General features: G+C 34.7%; 1 protein-coding gene and 1 long non-coding RNA gene across 2 annotated transcripts in view; both read left to right on the top strand.

The window, feature by feature from the left end:
- Positions 1–11,377, top strand: part of LOC149552553 (zinc finger CCCH domain-containing protein 32-like) — a 59,468-nt gene extending 48,091 nt beyond the window's left edge. The window contains exons 6-7 of the mRNA XM_089788143.1: positions 10,181–10,522; positions 10,727–11,377. Coding sequence (XP_089644269.1) covers positions 10,181–10,522; positions 10,727–11,074 — 690 coding nt within the window. The 3' untranslated portion in view covers positions 11,075–11,377. The remainder of the gene's footprint in view (positions 1–10,180; positions 10,523–10,726) is intronic.
- Positions 11,378–11,917: 540 nt separating this feature from the next.
- Positions 11,918–13,520, top strand: LOC149552554 (uncharacterized). The gene is made up of 2 exons (XR_016352950.1): positions 11,918–12,076; positions 13,093–13,520. It is a non-coding gene; the product is annotated as an uncharacterized LOC149552554 (long non-coding RNA).
- Positions 13,521–18,866: the final 5,346 nt, after the last annotated feature.

Consider the following 18,866-nt stretch of genomic DNA (forward strand, 5'->3'; position numbering starts at 1 on the left):
AATATCTGATTTGCACCAACAAGCTCCAATTTTGACTTGCAAAAAATCTTCTCCAATGGTTATGCAATGAAACTCCTATGGCTCTGACACTATGTATGAATTTGCCTAAGGCAAGAATGCAATGCCAAGATCTAGAAGCTCAAGAGAGACAAGATATGATCAAATGAGAATGGATTAATTAGATAATTGGATGAATACATTATAGAAGTGCCTTGTATATAAAGACAATTGATATGTCTAGGAGTTGTACAAGAGATAAGCAGAACAACTAAGCACATGTCCACCAAGAGTGAATTATCCTCTATTGTGCATGAATGTACGTACAACAATGAGAGGATAAAAATGTAAAGGTGCATCTCATAAAGAAATCTAGTAGACAATACGTGCTCAATTGGAGTGCAAACTACTGTGTTGTCAACATGACACCTCATATGAATATACAACCTCCTAGGTGTCTACATGACAACTAATATGAATATGCATCAACCTACGTAAACTTAAGTAGAGTGTAAATAGTAAATACTTATTTACACCAACATATATATATATTTGCGTGAACTGAGATGCTATTATGCAGTGACGTTGATTAGTATCGGTTATTCCTTCTCTCCGTTTGCTGTTACTGTATGAGATGTTTGGTAATTGATGTTGTTTCTAACTTAGTTGTTTTTGCCCTTCTATCTGCTTTCTGTGTTCTTTATTTGGCTCCTTCTTTCTTATATCTTATTGATTCTATAGACTGAATAGTCACAACCCTTAGTGACTAATTAACCAAGTTTGTATTTTCATTTAAATATAATTCTATTTGTTATTAATAAATATTCAATATAAATCCATATAATATAAATGTTCAGATATATATATATATATATATATATATATATATATATATATATATATATAATCATATTTCAAATTTATTGAACTAATATCAGGTATAATCAATACATAATTTTCTTATAATTATCAAAGTCTCTTAATTACATAGTTTGTCATAAATATTGTCTCTTCTGATTTCAAAATGTTTACAGATTTGTATCATGGTTATTAAGATCAAATTTCATCATTAGGGGGATATTATAGAGAATCTATCCAAACATCTCAAGGGTTTAGTGAGGGTTTTTGACCCATCTTTTTTGGTAGAGGCAAGTAAGAGAGCTTTGACATTAGAGATTTAGTTTCCCAAGTTCAAATTTGGGTAAAGATCTATTGTATCAAGGAAACCTTTTCAGAAGTCAATCATACAATCAAAAGAACATGTCATCTAGAAAGGGGAAGAAACCAAGAATGCTTATGCACAAAATGGGTGTGAGAAAAAATATTTTAGTGAAACAGCTCTTGCAGAAATTGCAGTGACAAGGATATGTCTAGATGCAGAAAAATACAAAAATGATGCTCAAGGGTCATTCATTAACGTGCAAAGTTGTGGATCATCTTCTTATAGTGGCCTAACTAAAACTATGTTGGACGTGTTTAGGCTATGCAAGAATGTTGTATGGACAAGGTGGTGGATGTTGAATTGCACTGGATGGTCAATAAGATCTTTGAAACAAATGACTCTAGATTTCACCTTAGATGTCCGATTTTGATGAAACAAAAATCGATTTAGAGGTTCTTTGACCTTCTAAATGTGATGCCAAGATCTGATTTGCACCAAGAAGCTCCAATCTTGACTTGCAAAAAAAACTCTCCAATGGCTATGCAAGAAAACTCCTATGGCTCTGATACCATGTATGAATTTTCCTAAGGCAAAAATGCAATGCCAAGATCTAGAAGCTCAGGAGATAGCACAAGAGAGACAAGATATGATCAAATGAGAATGGATTAATCAGATAATTGGATGAATACATTATAGAAGTGCCTTGTATATAAAGACAACTGATATGTCTAGGAGTTATACAGGAGATAAGCATAACAACTAAGCACATGTCCACCAAGAGTGAATTATCCTCCATTGTGCATGAATGTATGTGCAACAATGAGAGGATAAGAATGTAAAGGTGTATGTCATAAAGAGATGTAATAGACAATATGTGCTTGATTGGAGTACAAACTACTGTGTTGTCAACATGACAACTCATATGAATATGCAACCTCCTAGGTGTCTACATGACAACTAATATGAATATGCATTAACCTAAGTAAACTTAAGTAAAATGTAAATAGTAAATATTTATTTACACCAACATATATCTGTATCTATATATATCTTTTTGCGTGAACTGAGATGCTATTATGCAGTGACGTTGATTAGTAATGGCAGTTCCTTGTCTCCATTTGCTGTTACTGTATGGGATGTTCAGTAATTGACATTGTTTGTAACTTAGTTGTTTTCGTCCCTCCTCTATCTGCTTTCTCTGTTCCTTATTTGGCTCCTCCTTTCTTATATCTTATTGATTCTATAGACTGAACAGTCACAACCCTCAGTGACTAATTAACCAAGTTTGTATTTTAATTTTAATATAATTCTATTTATTATTAATATATATTCAATATAAATGCATATAATATATATATATTTCAAATTTATTGAACTAATATCAGGTATAATCAATACATAATTATTTTATAATTATCAAAGTCTCTTAATTAATCAGTTTGTCATAAATATTGTCTCTTCTGATTTCAAAATGTTTACAGATTTGTATTATGGTTATTAAGATTAAATTTCATCATTAGGGGGATATTACAGAGGATCTATCCAAACATCTCAAGGGTTTAGTGAGGGTTTTTGACCCATTTTTTTTGCTAGAGGCAAGTAAGAGAGCTTTGACATTAGAGATTTAGTTCCCCTAGTTCAAATTTGGGTAAAGATCTATTGTATCAAGGAAACCTTTTCAGAAATCATTCATACAATCAAAAGAACATGTCATCTAGAAAGGGGATGAAACCAAGAATTCAACTTCTAACTCTCTTGTATCTGTCTCCTCAATTGCTCATTTTCAGTTATTGCTTTAACATCCTTTACATGTTGAATCTCACCTCACAGTTCTTCAAACATCTTGCTAATCTATGGTAAAATACTTGTAAAATGTGTCTAGTCCACTATGGCAATCTATAGAGCTTTTTTAACTTCCTCCTTTGTTTGTATAGATAGGTAGTTATCCCACTTGTTATATTAACATGAAGGTCAACTTTAGCTCAATGTTTCATCTAGGCATGTCTTTCAACAATTTGTCACTGAAGTTTGTCTATCATCACAGATAACGCAATCAGATTGCATCTTTTCTTATTGTCAAGCTGTCTAATATAGCTATGGCCAAAATTTAATCTCCTAGATCTAGAATCTCTTGAAGCTTGAATTCAAACTTTTGTTGAATAATTGGCTAAGACAAACCAGGGTGAGTTTACAGTTGCAATGGAAGAAGCTAAGGAGTTGAGATCTATGCATAGGATCATGTATGAGCATGAGAAAATGATTGATGCAAGAGTCCGTGGACGATCCATGTTTGCATCCCTAATTGACATTGAACTCAAAGTAGTGTCCTTACAAAATATACTTGGTAAAGACAGGTTGCCTAGTATTATGACCATCACAATAATACCTTCTAATGCGAAACAAGCTAGAACATAGTCATTTGGAGGCTTGCATGATGCGGAAGTTAACATCATGGATGCAAATGTTCATTGTGTGTTTTGAGGTAACTAAACTGGTAGATGAAACAATTGTCCAACCTTGTTGGATTGGCCATGGTGTTAAAATGCAAAATATGCACTTTAAGAAGAATTACTTGAGTTTTGAGCAGCTATGTGAAGTACTTCCCTATGATGCCAATCAAGGACCAACATATATTGGGAAATGGAGTTGGAGGAAGATGTCAATGGAATCAATGCATTGCAACATACATCCTGAGATGTTAGTCTCATATTATGGGTAATTACTTGGCTTATGCCCAATACCATAAGGAACACATGTGACTGATGGGTACATGAGAAACATGATTTAATTTGAAGAGGTTTATTACAAACAGATCTCGGTACCTTGTGGGTCAGTACATTCCCGTGAGAAGATAACTGCATAGAAGAAGATTCCAGGTGCAATATATGAGAATTGTGAAGTGTTTTTTAATTGTGCCAAGAGATATGCAAAGTAAGGGAGGCTGTCAAAAAGAAGGCCACTATATTGTTATTAAAAGTGGAAATCTCCATGGGGAGAATTACAGACAGGGCCATGAGGAAATGAGAGTCCAAGGAATCTAGTAAATTGTGATGTAAGATCGATGCCGATATAAAAAATAAACAAAGGAAAAAGGTTCTGATAGACAAATATGGATTCAATATTGAACTTGTTAATATTGAGGGAGTTAGATAAAACATTCACAGAGTAAACTACATACCAAGTAACTTAGGATCATTTGCAAGAGGCCGATGTAAGCTTAACGTAAGCTTAACAAACCACGGTGATGACATGAGGATGAACCAGAGCCAAGGAATCAAAGAACTCTCAATGAGATTCACTAAGTTATCTGCCTACCAAGTAACAACAATGACACAAGGATGAACCACAAACAAGGAGTTCAGATGAGCTCTTAATGAGATAACATTACCCAAGACTGAGTAGGCCAAGTTTAGATTAGTAGACTAGGGAAGTGGTGGAGATACTAGCTGGCGTGTGTAATGCCCCGCAAAGGGATCCAAAGAATTAACCTAGAATTTCACTAAGTTTCGTAACATTTTTTTTTAAAAAGAAAAACAAATAACATGAAAGTAAATACCACATATAACTTGTACATAATAACGGAAGCAATAGCAATGTCCATCTAAAAGTAAACATAACATACATAACCGATTTCATTCTTTAAGAATCCCTTAACGTTGAGTTACATCTAAATTAACTAACATACATGAATCCATCTAGTACAACATCCACATGAAATAATAATGATAAGTCCAATGTTCATAGATTACATTTCCAAATGCTCAATCATCCACTGTACATGTCACAGGGTATGAAGGCTTAAAAGAATATACATATGTGAAATAAGGTACATCATCCTATTCTAATCCATGATACATCAAAGACAATCACATGATACACATGATACATCATCATAGAATACATATACATCCATCATAAGATTAAACATAACTAAGTGCACGGTTCCTCCCAACCGTTAATAGCATCATTAGACCATCGTGGGCCCTAGCCATCCCTTCGTGCATAACATCCCAAATCACCGAAGAGATCATTGGTATTAACATAGTAGGAATGTCACTCCTAACATATACAACATCATATGTAGAAAGTAATCTAACATGCAAATATAAGCATAAGATAACATCATCTAACATATGCTAATCATCAATGAAAGGATACATATCCACCATCACGAAAGACGCATCAGCCACGATGTCTCAATGAATCTCAAATGATAAGAGTGGAAAATACACTACCACTCGACCGCGTGGTACCTAAGTGGTCCACTCCCACCGTGCTGAGGAGATAATCTCAAGTCCCAAACAGGTTATCAAAATCACATAGCATAAATCCCTATAATCCAAGAATCCTAAAAGTATACTAACTCAAAGGTTCCAATCACAAAACTGACATCTAATCCCAGAGGCACACAATGACATGTAGGAACCTACTATGCAAGTGGGAAAGTGTCATCGCATTTATCATGTACAAGTTACCCTGGCAGTTAGCTAAACTCTACGGGTCCATACTGGTCTCATGCGGCCACTAGTATCCTCTCATACTGACAAGGCATACTATGGAATGCAAGGTCGCAACCATGCGTTCTCACTACTCCCATCCTAGCCTATACAAGCACTCAAGGCATGGGCGAGAACCAAAACACTTATCTTTTTAGGTTCATTCAGTTAATATTAGGTGTGAATGTTATCACTTATTAATCCAACTTACAATGAGTTACCCTGGCAGCCTCTTAGGGCCCCGGCCCCCATTGCAAGCCACTTCCCGTCACTACATGCAGATATCCTACCCTAATGCTCATGGAATCATAAATCTCAAAATCACAAAAATAATCCATAATAAAATCATCAAATAAAAGCATCAAATCTCCATGAGCAAACATCCATAGAAAATCATGACCGCAACAGCTCTCTATTGGCAACTGAAGCATCACTGATAATCAAAAGTATCCAATGGTTCTCAATTACCAACAATATATCTCAAACACACTGATCGAAGACTCCAAAAATGGTTGAGTCAAACATGTCACAACATGACATCATCAAGAATAAATCCACATTTCAGTCCCATTATGGCGACTAGAAAATAACCAAGGATAACTGATCGATGACCAAAAATAATGGTTAAGTCTCATAAATAAGAATCTCAACTATAACAATCAGTATTCACATCCAACACACAGAGCATTCCATCACATAACCATGGTTGGGACATAAAGATCGAGATTAAAACATCATCATGGCATCGCAGTCACATAACCCCCAAGCCTCTGGTAGATGTCCTATATTGGTCAACACTAGTCAACCCAAAACCCAAAACAATAGCATAAGGAATACACAATGTAAACACATGTTTTGGTTTTGCTAAGTTTTTTGAATTTTAAAAGTCTCAGTTTACGTTTTTCCAAATTATATCAAGTGGAGAAATTTCACGTTTTTTCCTAACCCAAGTATTCGTTTGATAGATAAAAGTTTCTCCATCAGACTCAATTTTCTAATTGATTTATATGACATTGTTTGAAAATTGACATTCTCAATGAATCAAAGACTTCAATTATATATTCTAATAATTAATCTTAATTAAAAAAAAACTAAGTTTAATTAAATTAATTGTTAATATCTCTTCATAATTGACAAGCTTAATAGCAATATTTTAATCATTAAAAGAGTGATCCATTAATTGAGAACTTTATAATAATCATTTATAGTTAATAATATATATATATATATATATATATATATATATATATATATATATATACATATAAAAAAAAAACATTTTATAAAACAAAATATAATAATCAAAACGCAATTCGCAAATCGCAAAATTGCGTCACAACCTTGGAAGTCAATTCATATATATCTATATCACTGCACAGAGGAGGTACCGTGCGGGCCTGCTGTCGCAGAGCCTGCGGCAGCAGTGTTGCCGGCCTCTACCACATATACGTAGTGTGGTGGGGGTACGCGCTCGGCCCTCCCCGCCCGCCTCAATTTGCATTAAATTTTTTAAAAAAAAAAATAAAAAAAATCGCTTATGCGATTTCCATTCGTGAGTATGCGATTCGATTTTTAAATAAAGTTCAACGTTTTTCAAAAAACGTTTTCGATTAATGATATTCGTTTTTAAAAAAAAAATTATATATATATATATATATATATATACACACACACACACTTGCAGAATTAAAAAAAACATCACAGCATATAATCATGTATACATATTTATATATATAATTGCATATATATATATATATGCGTATGCAGATTAAAAAATATAAACATGTATATACACGGTTTATTTAGAAATTCTAATTTTCAGAAATTTCCTATAAACTTTGATCTCAAATTTATCCAATAAATAATCCAATCGGTTTGGCTATGAATTAACCCTAGCCCCGTTTTCTCTTTTTTTTTTTAAAAATCCATGCATATAAAATTCTCAAATAAATTTAATTGCCCAAATTGAAAATGCATACAATAAAAATATGAAATTTCTCAGAAGACATATGGAAGACACAAAGAAGACAGGAATGCATGATGCGGAAATAGCATAAGAAAAATCACAAGAATCTACCCGGATTCTGATGCTAATTCGCTTTTCCTCAGAAAACCCGCAGAGCAAGCTCCCTTCTTCAAAGTTCTTGAGTCCTCCAATGCTCCAATTGCTCTCCACGCTCTCTCCCAAGCTTCTATGAATGCCTGAATATAAAGAGCTCTCAAGAAACCTTTGGAATGCTTCTTGAAACCGCTGAAAAGTGTCACCAACTAAGCATGGGTCTTTTCCAACTTTTTTTGATGAGTCATAGAGTTGTAGACACCTTGTGCTTAATTGATGCATTAACCCCCGTGTTGTTGACACATGTTAATTCCCATGCAAGCTTATAACTCCAATTTACTTTTTAAATAATTTCTATTTAAATTTTATAACTTTTATTTTAATTTTTATAACTTTTATTATTATTATTTTATTTATTACTTTATTATTATTTTATAATTATTATTAATTTTAATTTCTAGTTTTCTTTTATTTAATTCCTTTTCCCCAATAATTCACATTTAATTAATTACAATCAAAATATCAAAGATCATGATATTTTATTAATTTTCTCAAATAAATAATTAATTAATTAAATCTATTTATTAAGACTTAATTAATGGAAAATTCACCATAGACCTCCAAGATAAAATATGAAAACCCATCATAGAACAAATCATACAAAATAAATCTAAAGGGTTAAAAATCACGAAATATGTCATTCGACACATCCGGTGGGTATTCAACTCTGATACTTGTCCTAACTCACTAGGACAAATGGTTTTTAGGTTTGGGATTTGGACTTGAGAATTTATCTCCCTTCTCTTATCATTGAGATAGTATAATAGGGTACGCTCATCCTGGCAATTCAGGGAAGTCGATACTCGGTACCTGCAACCTGCAGAAAAACCATGCATGTACATACAATATATAATGCTAAGCTAAACAGACAATGGCAAGAAATGGTGCATCGTGTAGATCCCGACTAAGCAGGTGACTACGACTCCCTTTCTTAACCACATCAGATACGCCATACAATAAGAAAACACGCACACCATACACATGCGAGTATGGGGTAAGTAACCATAATAAAACACATGAGATAATAAACCATCTAACTAATCATCATTAATAACTGAAAACAATGTAATGATCATCATACATACATGAAATGTAAAGTCTAAATGATCTCATCATATATCAACTGAATCCATATCATAATATCTGATAGTGTCAAAACAACACCACTAAACCATCAACATAAAACTAGTCTACATAGTCTGATAGCAATAAGTCTAGAAAAGATGTGAACGAGGGTAGGCACTACAGCATGTAAATAGGAATCTAGATCTACAGTAAGGATAGAAGATGATAGTAGTTTACACCTTAAGGTGATTGTAATCAGATGAGTGTTACTTGATGAAAGGAACACAAAGGTTTATATGGTTAATTTTGTTAAATGCTGTTGCTGTGTTGTAGGCACTTCTCAGTGTGTGTTACTTGTATTAATGAGTTCCTCTGTGAGTATTGGCATGAATAAGTCTTAACATGCCATTGCCATAGCTTCCTAGTATCTTAAATCTTTCTCTGCTGACAATTCTAGTGGGGGTTCTGGGGAGCTGTTGTGCTTTAGGGTGAGCTCCTAGATTTTCACAGCCTAGGCAATATCTGATTTGGAAACCCATGTTGGGTTGTCATGGTCTGCAGAGGATCCGGTTGTGAGTAAGGAAATATCACCCTGCAATATTTTGAATGTTAATGCAGTTAAACTGAGAGACTTGCACCCTCCCCAAAACCTCAAAGTGGCTGTCCCCAGGAAGTCCTCGCACCGGGTACTTGGAGTACTCTAATACCCCCACCTCCGTCCTTCGGCAACCACACTGCCATTGAGAAGGGTACTTGATTTTCTATTTGAATTCTGATTTTTGAATGTTACTATTGGGTATGTATGTTACTAGTATGAATGTTCAATGGTTCTGCTTCATGTTGCAATTTTTCTATGTTCAAGTATTTCAATTTGGTATGTGATACTGAAACATCATTTCGTAAGTAGCATTTCAAGTTCTATATGTATCGCCTTTCCACCGTCCCGAATTTGAGACCCTTTCTCCACTTGTCTTGGAAACTTGTCCCAGTGTCCCGATGTACCCAAGCGCCGGTGTTACACTAATGTTCTTTTGCATATAAGAACTACACACCCATTTAAGTAAACGAGTTGTTAATGTGAATTTTTTAAGAAATGTTGTTTTTTGAAAATTGGTGAGAGAATTGTCCCAAAGAGCAGCTTAGGCTTGCTTATTTCCTTAGGGTTGTTTCATTTAGAAGTAAAAGATTATGAAGGTCAATTTTTATTTCTCCATTAGTGAAATGATTCAACTTTGTTTGAAGGAGCGGCAAAATTATCCACTACTTCATTTTTCTAAACAAAGCTTTGTATTTGTTTGGTGTTTAGGGCTTCTAGTTTGATATCATGTCATCTTTCTTCAGGGTCCTGCAGGTCATATGGCATCTGAAAGGCAACAACTGCAAAGTATGAGTATGCATGGGGTGGCACAACCAAATCATCCATATGTGGGTGGAACACAAGGCATTTTTACTCAGTTTGTGCAGGGATATTCTACAGCAGTTGTACCTCAACCAGGACAATATCTGGCTACTCCTAACCTGGTGGGCACATATTCTGAAAGATTGGGTCAGACAGATTGTAAGTATTACATTACAACAGGGGATTGCAAATTTGGTTCTGCTTGTAGATATCAACATCCTCAGGGGAGAGTTTCTGAGTCAATTGCCTGTGCTATTAGCCCACTTGGGCTACCTATACGACCTGTGAGTTAATGCTCGACATGCTCTCTCAATTTTCAGTGATTTAGGTTTGCAAATTAAATTATATTTTATGTAATTGCAGTGAAAAAATCAGCATATATTATACATCATCTAGAAAACAAAATATGAAATACGATATAACAGATTTTGAGACCTTTATAGCAGATCTTACAGCTCACTATGTTCTTGTATTGTTATGATGAAAAGACTCAACCAACATGCACATATTACAAGCACCAAGGATTCTGTAAGTTTGGACCAACATGCAGGTTTAATCATCCAATGCCAGCCATTTCATATAGTCCATCTTCTTCTTCACTCTCTGACCTACCAGTTGTGCCATATCCAAGAGTCAGTTCACCAACAACTACACTTGTTCAGTGCACTTCTTCAGAAACTTCACAAGAAATCAGAAACAATAGAGAAGATGAAACATTAAGGGAGTTGATGGTGACACGCTCCAACCAAGATTCCGGTACTGTGCATTCAGTGGATATAACAGCGCTTGAAGCTTCTCCATCATCTCATGTTTCTATTCTGTCTGAGAATGCATGATTTTATTCAGTCAAAAAACATCTTGTTAATGGCTTAATTTATTGGTAACACAATTGAAGCTTGAAATGGGAGCTTGAGGCAATGCATAGTTTCCAAGGATGATGTCTTTAACAGTTAAGTGTCTACAAGTTGTAGACCTTGATGAGTCATATTTATTCTTTTACTTTTGATATCAAACATATATAGTCAAATAAGGCTGAAACATAAGCCATGAAACGTTTCCAATGTAGTTAACGACCCTACTTGTAAATTGCTATCTTTTGAAAATTCTGATGCTCCAGTGAATGAGTTTTCTTATTTTAAGATACTTCGGGCTATGTTCGAAGGCTTTCAAGCTTATAATCTTCTAATCTTACAAAAGCACGTTATTTCCCTGGATCAACACGTTCAAAGAATTTAAGTGAATTGATTTTCTGCTTCCTTTTTTGTGAATTTGTGGAAGTTCAGGATTTTTCATAATGCAGTAGTTCAGGATGGGGTTTTATAAGTAGCAGATGCCTTAGTAATTTGGCTTCTGTATTTTATCAAAGATTGGTGTAACCGAAGTTCTCTCCTGTTGTCTTGTTTGGATGAAATACTGGTGTTCTTATTGGTTGCCATAAGTTTACCTATTTTGTGACAGTATTTTCTGTGTTAAAAAAACATGTATGCTCGATGCTTTTCATGGTAGGAAAATCTTTCCATTCTAAAATCTATTAGGTGAAGGCATCATTGGAAAACTTTAAGTCAGTTGTATTTAGCGAAGAATAGATGTCTAATGTTATTGTTTATTCAAAATGAGATATAGAAACCCCGTGCCTGCTGCATCTTGAAATTTTTAACTTTTTCATTTATTTGTAATTTTTGGTAGCAGGGTGATCAAAACATTTAACTAGGGACCTGCTCTGTGGAACTGTTTAGTGTGATTAAAATGCAAGTTATCTAATTTTTAAAAATAATTGAACAGTTGTCAACCATTGCAGGGTTTCTTGGTTCGCACCATTTTTAGCACTACTCCTAGAGGTAAATCTTTCCAATTTTTTCGCGGCCCTGTTACTGTAGTTGTCTGTACTTATTGTAGAAGATAATTTTTTAGATTTATCACAACCGTGGAGAAGATAATGGATTATTCTTGTTAAATACAATGAATGAGAATTTTTTCTAATTTTCTATTATAATTATAATTTGTAAATGTGCTGAGAATTAGGGTTTTCAAGTACATGTCAGATATATGACATAGCTTAAACAAATTGTTCCTGATTGCCACGTTGAACTTTTTATAATAGTTGATTAAGAGTCGAGATAGATTTGAATCCTGAGAAGCGGGCAATTTTTTTTTAATTTATTTTTTTGACTCCAAGTTCCAACAATGGTATTCATGAGGAGGCGAGGTTATAAAAAAGACTTAAACTAAGATATAAATGTACCATGGAAATTCCAATGGCAGTGGAAATAATGGAGAGACTATTTCTCAAATGGAACTTATCACAATTATGAATACCCCTCTATGAGCATGTTTGATTTAAGTATACAAATTTATATTCATTTTGAATAGGACGAAAGCAGGTGAGAGCCCCATATATCATGCTCATGTTGAATATTAGAATGGAATAGGTGAATGAATGAGGGATTTTTTGATGGTGAGACCCCACAGTACGAGACTAAGACCAACATCAAAGTAAGTGCTGACCAATAACTGAAAATTTTGGAGTCTCTTCGAGTTGCAGCTATTGTGGATCTTGATCGAAAAGTTTGATGAGCCCTGCGGGCTCAATCTCTAACCACTCTTAACAATTGACGAGTTTTGATATTTCTTTTCTTTTTTCTTGTTTTGTATTTTTCTGTTTTGTGCTATTATTATGTTATAACGAGTATTTGAAACATAATAAATAATTCATAGAATCAAATCTGAATGCTTGCAATCCACTAAATATTGATAATTACAAACTACAATATTTACAATTATTGATGTTATAGTGGAATATTGATAATTACAAATTATAATAGTTGCAATTATTGATGTTAAAGTGGATTTGCAGTTGATAAAGAAACCTATACCAGACAGCCTCTATGATTTTGCCAAATTGCTTTCAAAATCACCGTCCCCAAGTTGAATTGAAATGAGCTCCAAATTCTGATCGGCTTGCGCTAGAGGTCAATGGCCTAGACTAGGCGACTCATGTGGGCCTGGTCTAAAGTACGGCCGATCTTATTTGTTCACCAGAGCTGTGCTAAGGCTGCGATCTCTTGTAGCTGGCTGTCTATCACTTTCAAAACTTGGCTTATATTTTGGCTATCATTGGCTGCTGCCCAACTTTCAGAGGAGAAATTTTTAAGTAGTGATTTTAATTGATTTTAAAATATAAAATTTAAATTAATTATGTTGATCTTATGTTAAATTGCGAATATGATTGAAATGTATATTTTCTATTTTTAATATTCATTGCCACTACAGTGGAAAAAATCATTTGATCTTGTAATTGTTGTATAATTCATCACTAACGTGTTTTTTATAAAAATAAAGAGATAAAAAACCTACATATGTTAATATTATTTAAAATAGAGTCAACAGTACAGTTTTATATTCAGCAAGGTTCTAAAAAATAATTCAATTGTATGCTACAGTATTGTTAAAAATGTACTCAAATCCCATGGAACCGAACTTTAAAAACAATCTTATGATTGAGTAATTGCATCAATGTTTTAAAATTTGATAGAATGTACAACTACACAAATAATTTACAACTATAAAAATCATTTGAGAAATAAAAATAGGAAAAATCTCTACAGACACGGTTGGTCACTCACTTATAAGAATGTTTAGAAGTGTAAGTTTCTGACTTTAAAATTTTCTCAAACCAAATTGAGTCTACAAATAAACATGGAAATACGGGCAAGTTACGATTTGCAGAATCAAGTACATTAGCTAACAAAAATTGAACGCGACTACAATTTTTTTTTGAAAAATGCAAATGGGAAATATCTCGATTACACAGCTGTACACAAAAATTATTTGAAAATGCAAATGGGAAATATCTCGATTACACAGCTGTACACTCAGGAATGTTTAGATGTGCAAGTTGTTGATTTTAATTTTTTTTCAGACCAAATTGACTAAATAAATAAACAGGGAACTAAGGGCAAGTTCAATTTTGAAAAGAACAGATTAATACAAGTGTATTCTTATAGTAAAGTAGAACAAAGTTACCAATCAAATATAAATTATAACTGAATTTAACAAACTGGGATTGTTGGAGCCAACAATATTATTTGATCTGAATTTTATGTGATCAATTATGATGTGCACAATTTACAATGTTGCATATCTTGAGACCATGATTCCTTCTTAGAATTGTTATTTAATACATTCACCTAATTGAAGCATATATACGAAAGTTACTAATCCTAATGGCTACTATTCTTCTAAGAGTTACTAGAATGTAGGTAATGAAAATCAGACAATGGGTAAGAAAATATGCCCTCATCAAAATTGAACATCAAGTGTTGAGATGTGCAACATCATCATTATCAGTAACAAATTCTATTAGGGCTTGTTTGGGTGTTGGAATATAATGGAGACAACAATAAAAAATTAGAATATGTTTTATATTTGCTGTTTGGTACGCCAAATCAAAATTGAGAATAGGAAGATATATTCTCATTTTGTCCCTAAAACAAGCATGTCTATGCAAAAAAATATTTGTTATTGGAATAGGCCATTCTTATTCCAATCTGATTTTTCCAAATTATATAAAATTTAGATCCATTGTGGTTACGCGCATAAGGGTTGCATCATAAAAGACAATAAAAGAAAATGATCGGATTGCTATTGCTCCTAAAGATAATACCCACGATTTTAATCCTTACAAATAGAGATGTTCTGACCCACAAACTATTCTATATCAAATATAGATCTCTTGATCTCTCTCATGGCGATCATCCAGCTTAAGCATTGCTCCTAGTTGGAAGAATGTAGAGGGCGACTTTATCGATATCTTCTTAGACTCCTACGGTGGTAGCTCCACTCCCACCTGCCTCCATACATATCTGTGCATATCACGAAGCACAATATGTCCCTTTTTGGTTTTGAATAGCACTTTGTTGATCCCAATGCCTCTTCTTTCCATTCTCACTTGTTGCTGCACTTTGATGTTATTCTCACCCTTTGTTCCGATCTCCACAAATTGAAGCAAAATTTTTAGCGCTCCTTGGAACACTCCTTGCACAATTCTCACTTCAATTATAACCAAAAGAATGATGAGAACAAAATAATTAGTTCTCTGGATTGCTATCAAATTAGGGGAGAAGTTACTTTAACCAACCAAATTAGTTTTGATTCGAAATTAGATCTAATATTGAATTGGGTTTTAGGAGAGGGAAAACCAGCAAGAGTAGAAAATGATTTCAGTGAATGAAAATAAGAAGGCGGTGAACATTTCGATGGACTAGTGGATAAATTTTAGCAATGAAAATCATTTTGTTGTTTTGACCTTATTTCAGCTCTAGTTTTGTACAACCAAACAAAAGATTAACATATTCCCAATCGAATTCTTGGTGAAACAAACATTTTCCATTCCTATTCCCCATTCTCATTCTCATTCTCATTTTCTATTCTAATTTTCAATTCCTATGCTAGCAACCAAACATGCCCTTAGTGCAATTCATGATAACCCAACAACAGAATCCCTTGAGTTTGCTTCATCGCTTTGTACCTTGTTCACATACTCATCAACAAAATTCACTTTAGTATCTTCTTCTTCAAGTGTTAACATAAAATTATGCAAAATACAACAAAAAAATTAGTTTTTGGCAGTAGTTGCAAATTTGGATGACAAATTTTTGAATTTGAAATTTGTCAAATCCCTTTAGCCTTCTAAAGGCATGTTCAATAACAATCCGAGTTGAAGATAGCTTAAAGTTTTTGATTAAGTAAATAAGGTTTTAATGGGTGCTTGAAACCCAACGACTTACAAAAGATACAAACATTAAGTCCTAAACCGAAAGGAACCAAAAAAACACAAGAAGCCATTAAAGGCTAGGAGAGCATGACTAAAAGGAACAATCTCTAAAAGAGCAGGCAAATACCAGGTTTTAGAAACCTTATTCCTTATAGACCATCAAGATTTTCATTTTGGTCTTGTCTTTTGAAATCGTAAAGACATATTAAATGAAGGTTTGGAGGACTTAACTTTTTTCATTTTACTGATGTCCATCCATCCTCCACCTTCCCAGTAGCCTTCTGCCAATTTGGGCAATCAACCCCACAACCAACCCCCATCCCCCTCGAAGTAGGAGATAAAACATCTAAAATAACACCAGCAACAGTGTTCTGGACAGCTTCAAAAGAAGGGACAGCATCACCATGTTGAAACATATCTGCCACAGGGACAATGTTCGGTCCAATAGTTCCAACAACAGAAGAGGAGACATCAGCAACATTTTGATTCACTGCCATAGGGACAACAAATGAATCATTAGAGACAACAACAAAATCTTCCATCAAAGAAAGATAAATTTGAGAAGAGCTTTCCAACCCATTCACAACAGAGGATACTTTCTGAACCATGTAGTGATCATCTGAAACCCCCAACCACCAAGAAGGTGATTTCTTTGATCTAACCTTTTTAGAGGTGCATTGCCTAGCGAGATGGCATATATTATGACATTTCCTGCATCTGAAAGGAATTCCCTCATAATCAAGAAGCTGAAGCCAAGAACCATGAGAGGACAACATACATCTTAAGGATCCCCTTGGAGACATCAATCTCCACAAAAATGCGAGCATACGTTGCCCTATACACATTGGAAGACTTCGAATCAACCAAAAAAAAGGACCCCCAAGGGCCTCCCCCATAGCCTTTAGGACTAAATCCAGCCATAGGTGAAGGGGAAGATTTGATAACCGAACTCATAGAGGAATCTTATTAAAGGATTCAGTAGTTGGGTCAAAATCCTTATACCAACATTTGGCCATCAAGGGGAACCTCTCCTCCCAAGAGAAACCACAACATAGGATAAACTTTCTATCTTCAGCATTTGTAAATTTCACAATAAAAAACCCCCTAGCCACATGGTAAATCTAAACTGAATCCAAAATGATAGGTTCCCAATATTTGGAGGTCCAAGCATGCAAATCTAAAAGAGACGACCCAAAACCCCTAAAACAAAAAATAACAATAGTAGTAGAGTAATCCACCTCATATGTCTTGATCTCATCAACAATATCAGAATCTAGACGAAGCACTAATGGGTTACTTATAGGCACAGCCAGATGGGTACCCCCCTTCACTGCAGGACCACTAGATCCATCCCCCCCTTCTTAGCAGGACCACCAATACCTGCCTCATAAGCAACAACATCCGCATAGGAGATAACAAATCTCCCCACAGCAACCTAAGACCCAAAAGCAACAGAAAATGCAGTGGCAACGAGAGCAGGAGCAGGACAATTCAAGCCGCAACAGGAGGATCATCTAGAGCCACACTCTAGGAACGAAGAACCTCCCCCAAAGCAACCAGCGGATGAAGGGAGGGAGAAGCGGGAGCGGGGGTTTGAAAGCCACCTTGAGCAAGAACCTTCACGGGAGCCATTCTATGCAATAGTGTGATTAAACCATGGTAATAAAGGATATCCACCATCACCAACAATGTACTAACCATTGAACCAATAGACATTGAAACTCCATTTAACCTCTCCCACCTTCACATAATATATAGAAGGAAGAATTTCTTAGGAGCCTAACGTCATTAATAGACCTGAACCAACCTATAAAAATATCCACGAAACATATAATTACTATCAATAATGGATTGTAATGACATTGTAGTTATGATCTCAATTGTACTAATCAGATGAACATTAATTTGCTAGAAGTTTAAAATTAATATGAGTTACATCTATAACACCCCAACAATTTTGAAAGCCTTGTTTTTGATGAAATCCATGCTTGACAAGTTCTAAGTGTAGAATGATTTCTTGGCCACTCTATATAGTTTTGAAAATTTACATGCATAACATTAATGAATGCTTTCACAACTTTTGTAACTCACTACAACATTTAGGGTCAAAATTGTGACGACATTTTGGGACAACGGTCTAGTTTGTGGTGATTTTCATATTTTTTTTGCATTTTTCCTCGATGCCATTGCAATACTGACATCAGAGTTGTAATTGTAACGTCTGCGTAATTATAAATAAAAAAAGGAAACATGACATAAATCCATATTTATGCTTCTGGGTGCGATTGTGTGTAAGTTTGACAGCATCAATGTTTCAGATCATACTCAATGATCCATCATCAGGATGAGAGAGCTTAGAGAACAAAATATGATGCTGTCAAACTTACACACAATCACACCCAGAAGCATAAATATGAATAGCATGGATTGTGGAAATCTGTTACAATTTATGACATAAATCATTCCCCATTTGTTTTGATTGTGGAGAGCTGGGCTCAAAGGAAGGTGGAGAGCTCCGAATGAAAGAAGGTGGAGAGCTACGTGCAAAAGAAGGTGGAGACCTCTAAATGTCGTCGTGCCCTTGTGCACGGTGCATTTTGTTCTCGTGATATCCTTGCATTTTGTTGTTGTGCCTTTTCTCTGTGTTTCGTTTTCGTGCCCTTGCTTTGCGAATTGGTTGCCACACCATGCTATCTTTGCAATTTTGATGCCATGCCCTTGCTCTGCAATTTCGGTGTCGTGCCCTTGCTCTGCAATTTTGTTGACATGCCATGCCCCCACTCTACGATTTTGTTGCCGTGTTGTACCCTTGCTCTTTGATTTTGTTGCCATGCGCTAGCTCTGCAATTTTCTTC

Source organism: Cupressus sempervirens, chromosome 6 (assembly GCF_028749045.1).
Source record: "Cupressus sempervirens isolate cs-2001-9-10 chromosome 6, ASM2874904v1, whole genome shotgun sequence".
NCBI lineage: Eukaryota > Viridiplantae > Streptophyta > Pinopsida > Cupressales > Cupressaceae > Cupressus > Cupressus sempervirens.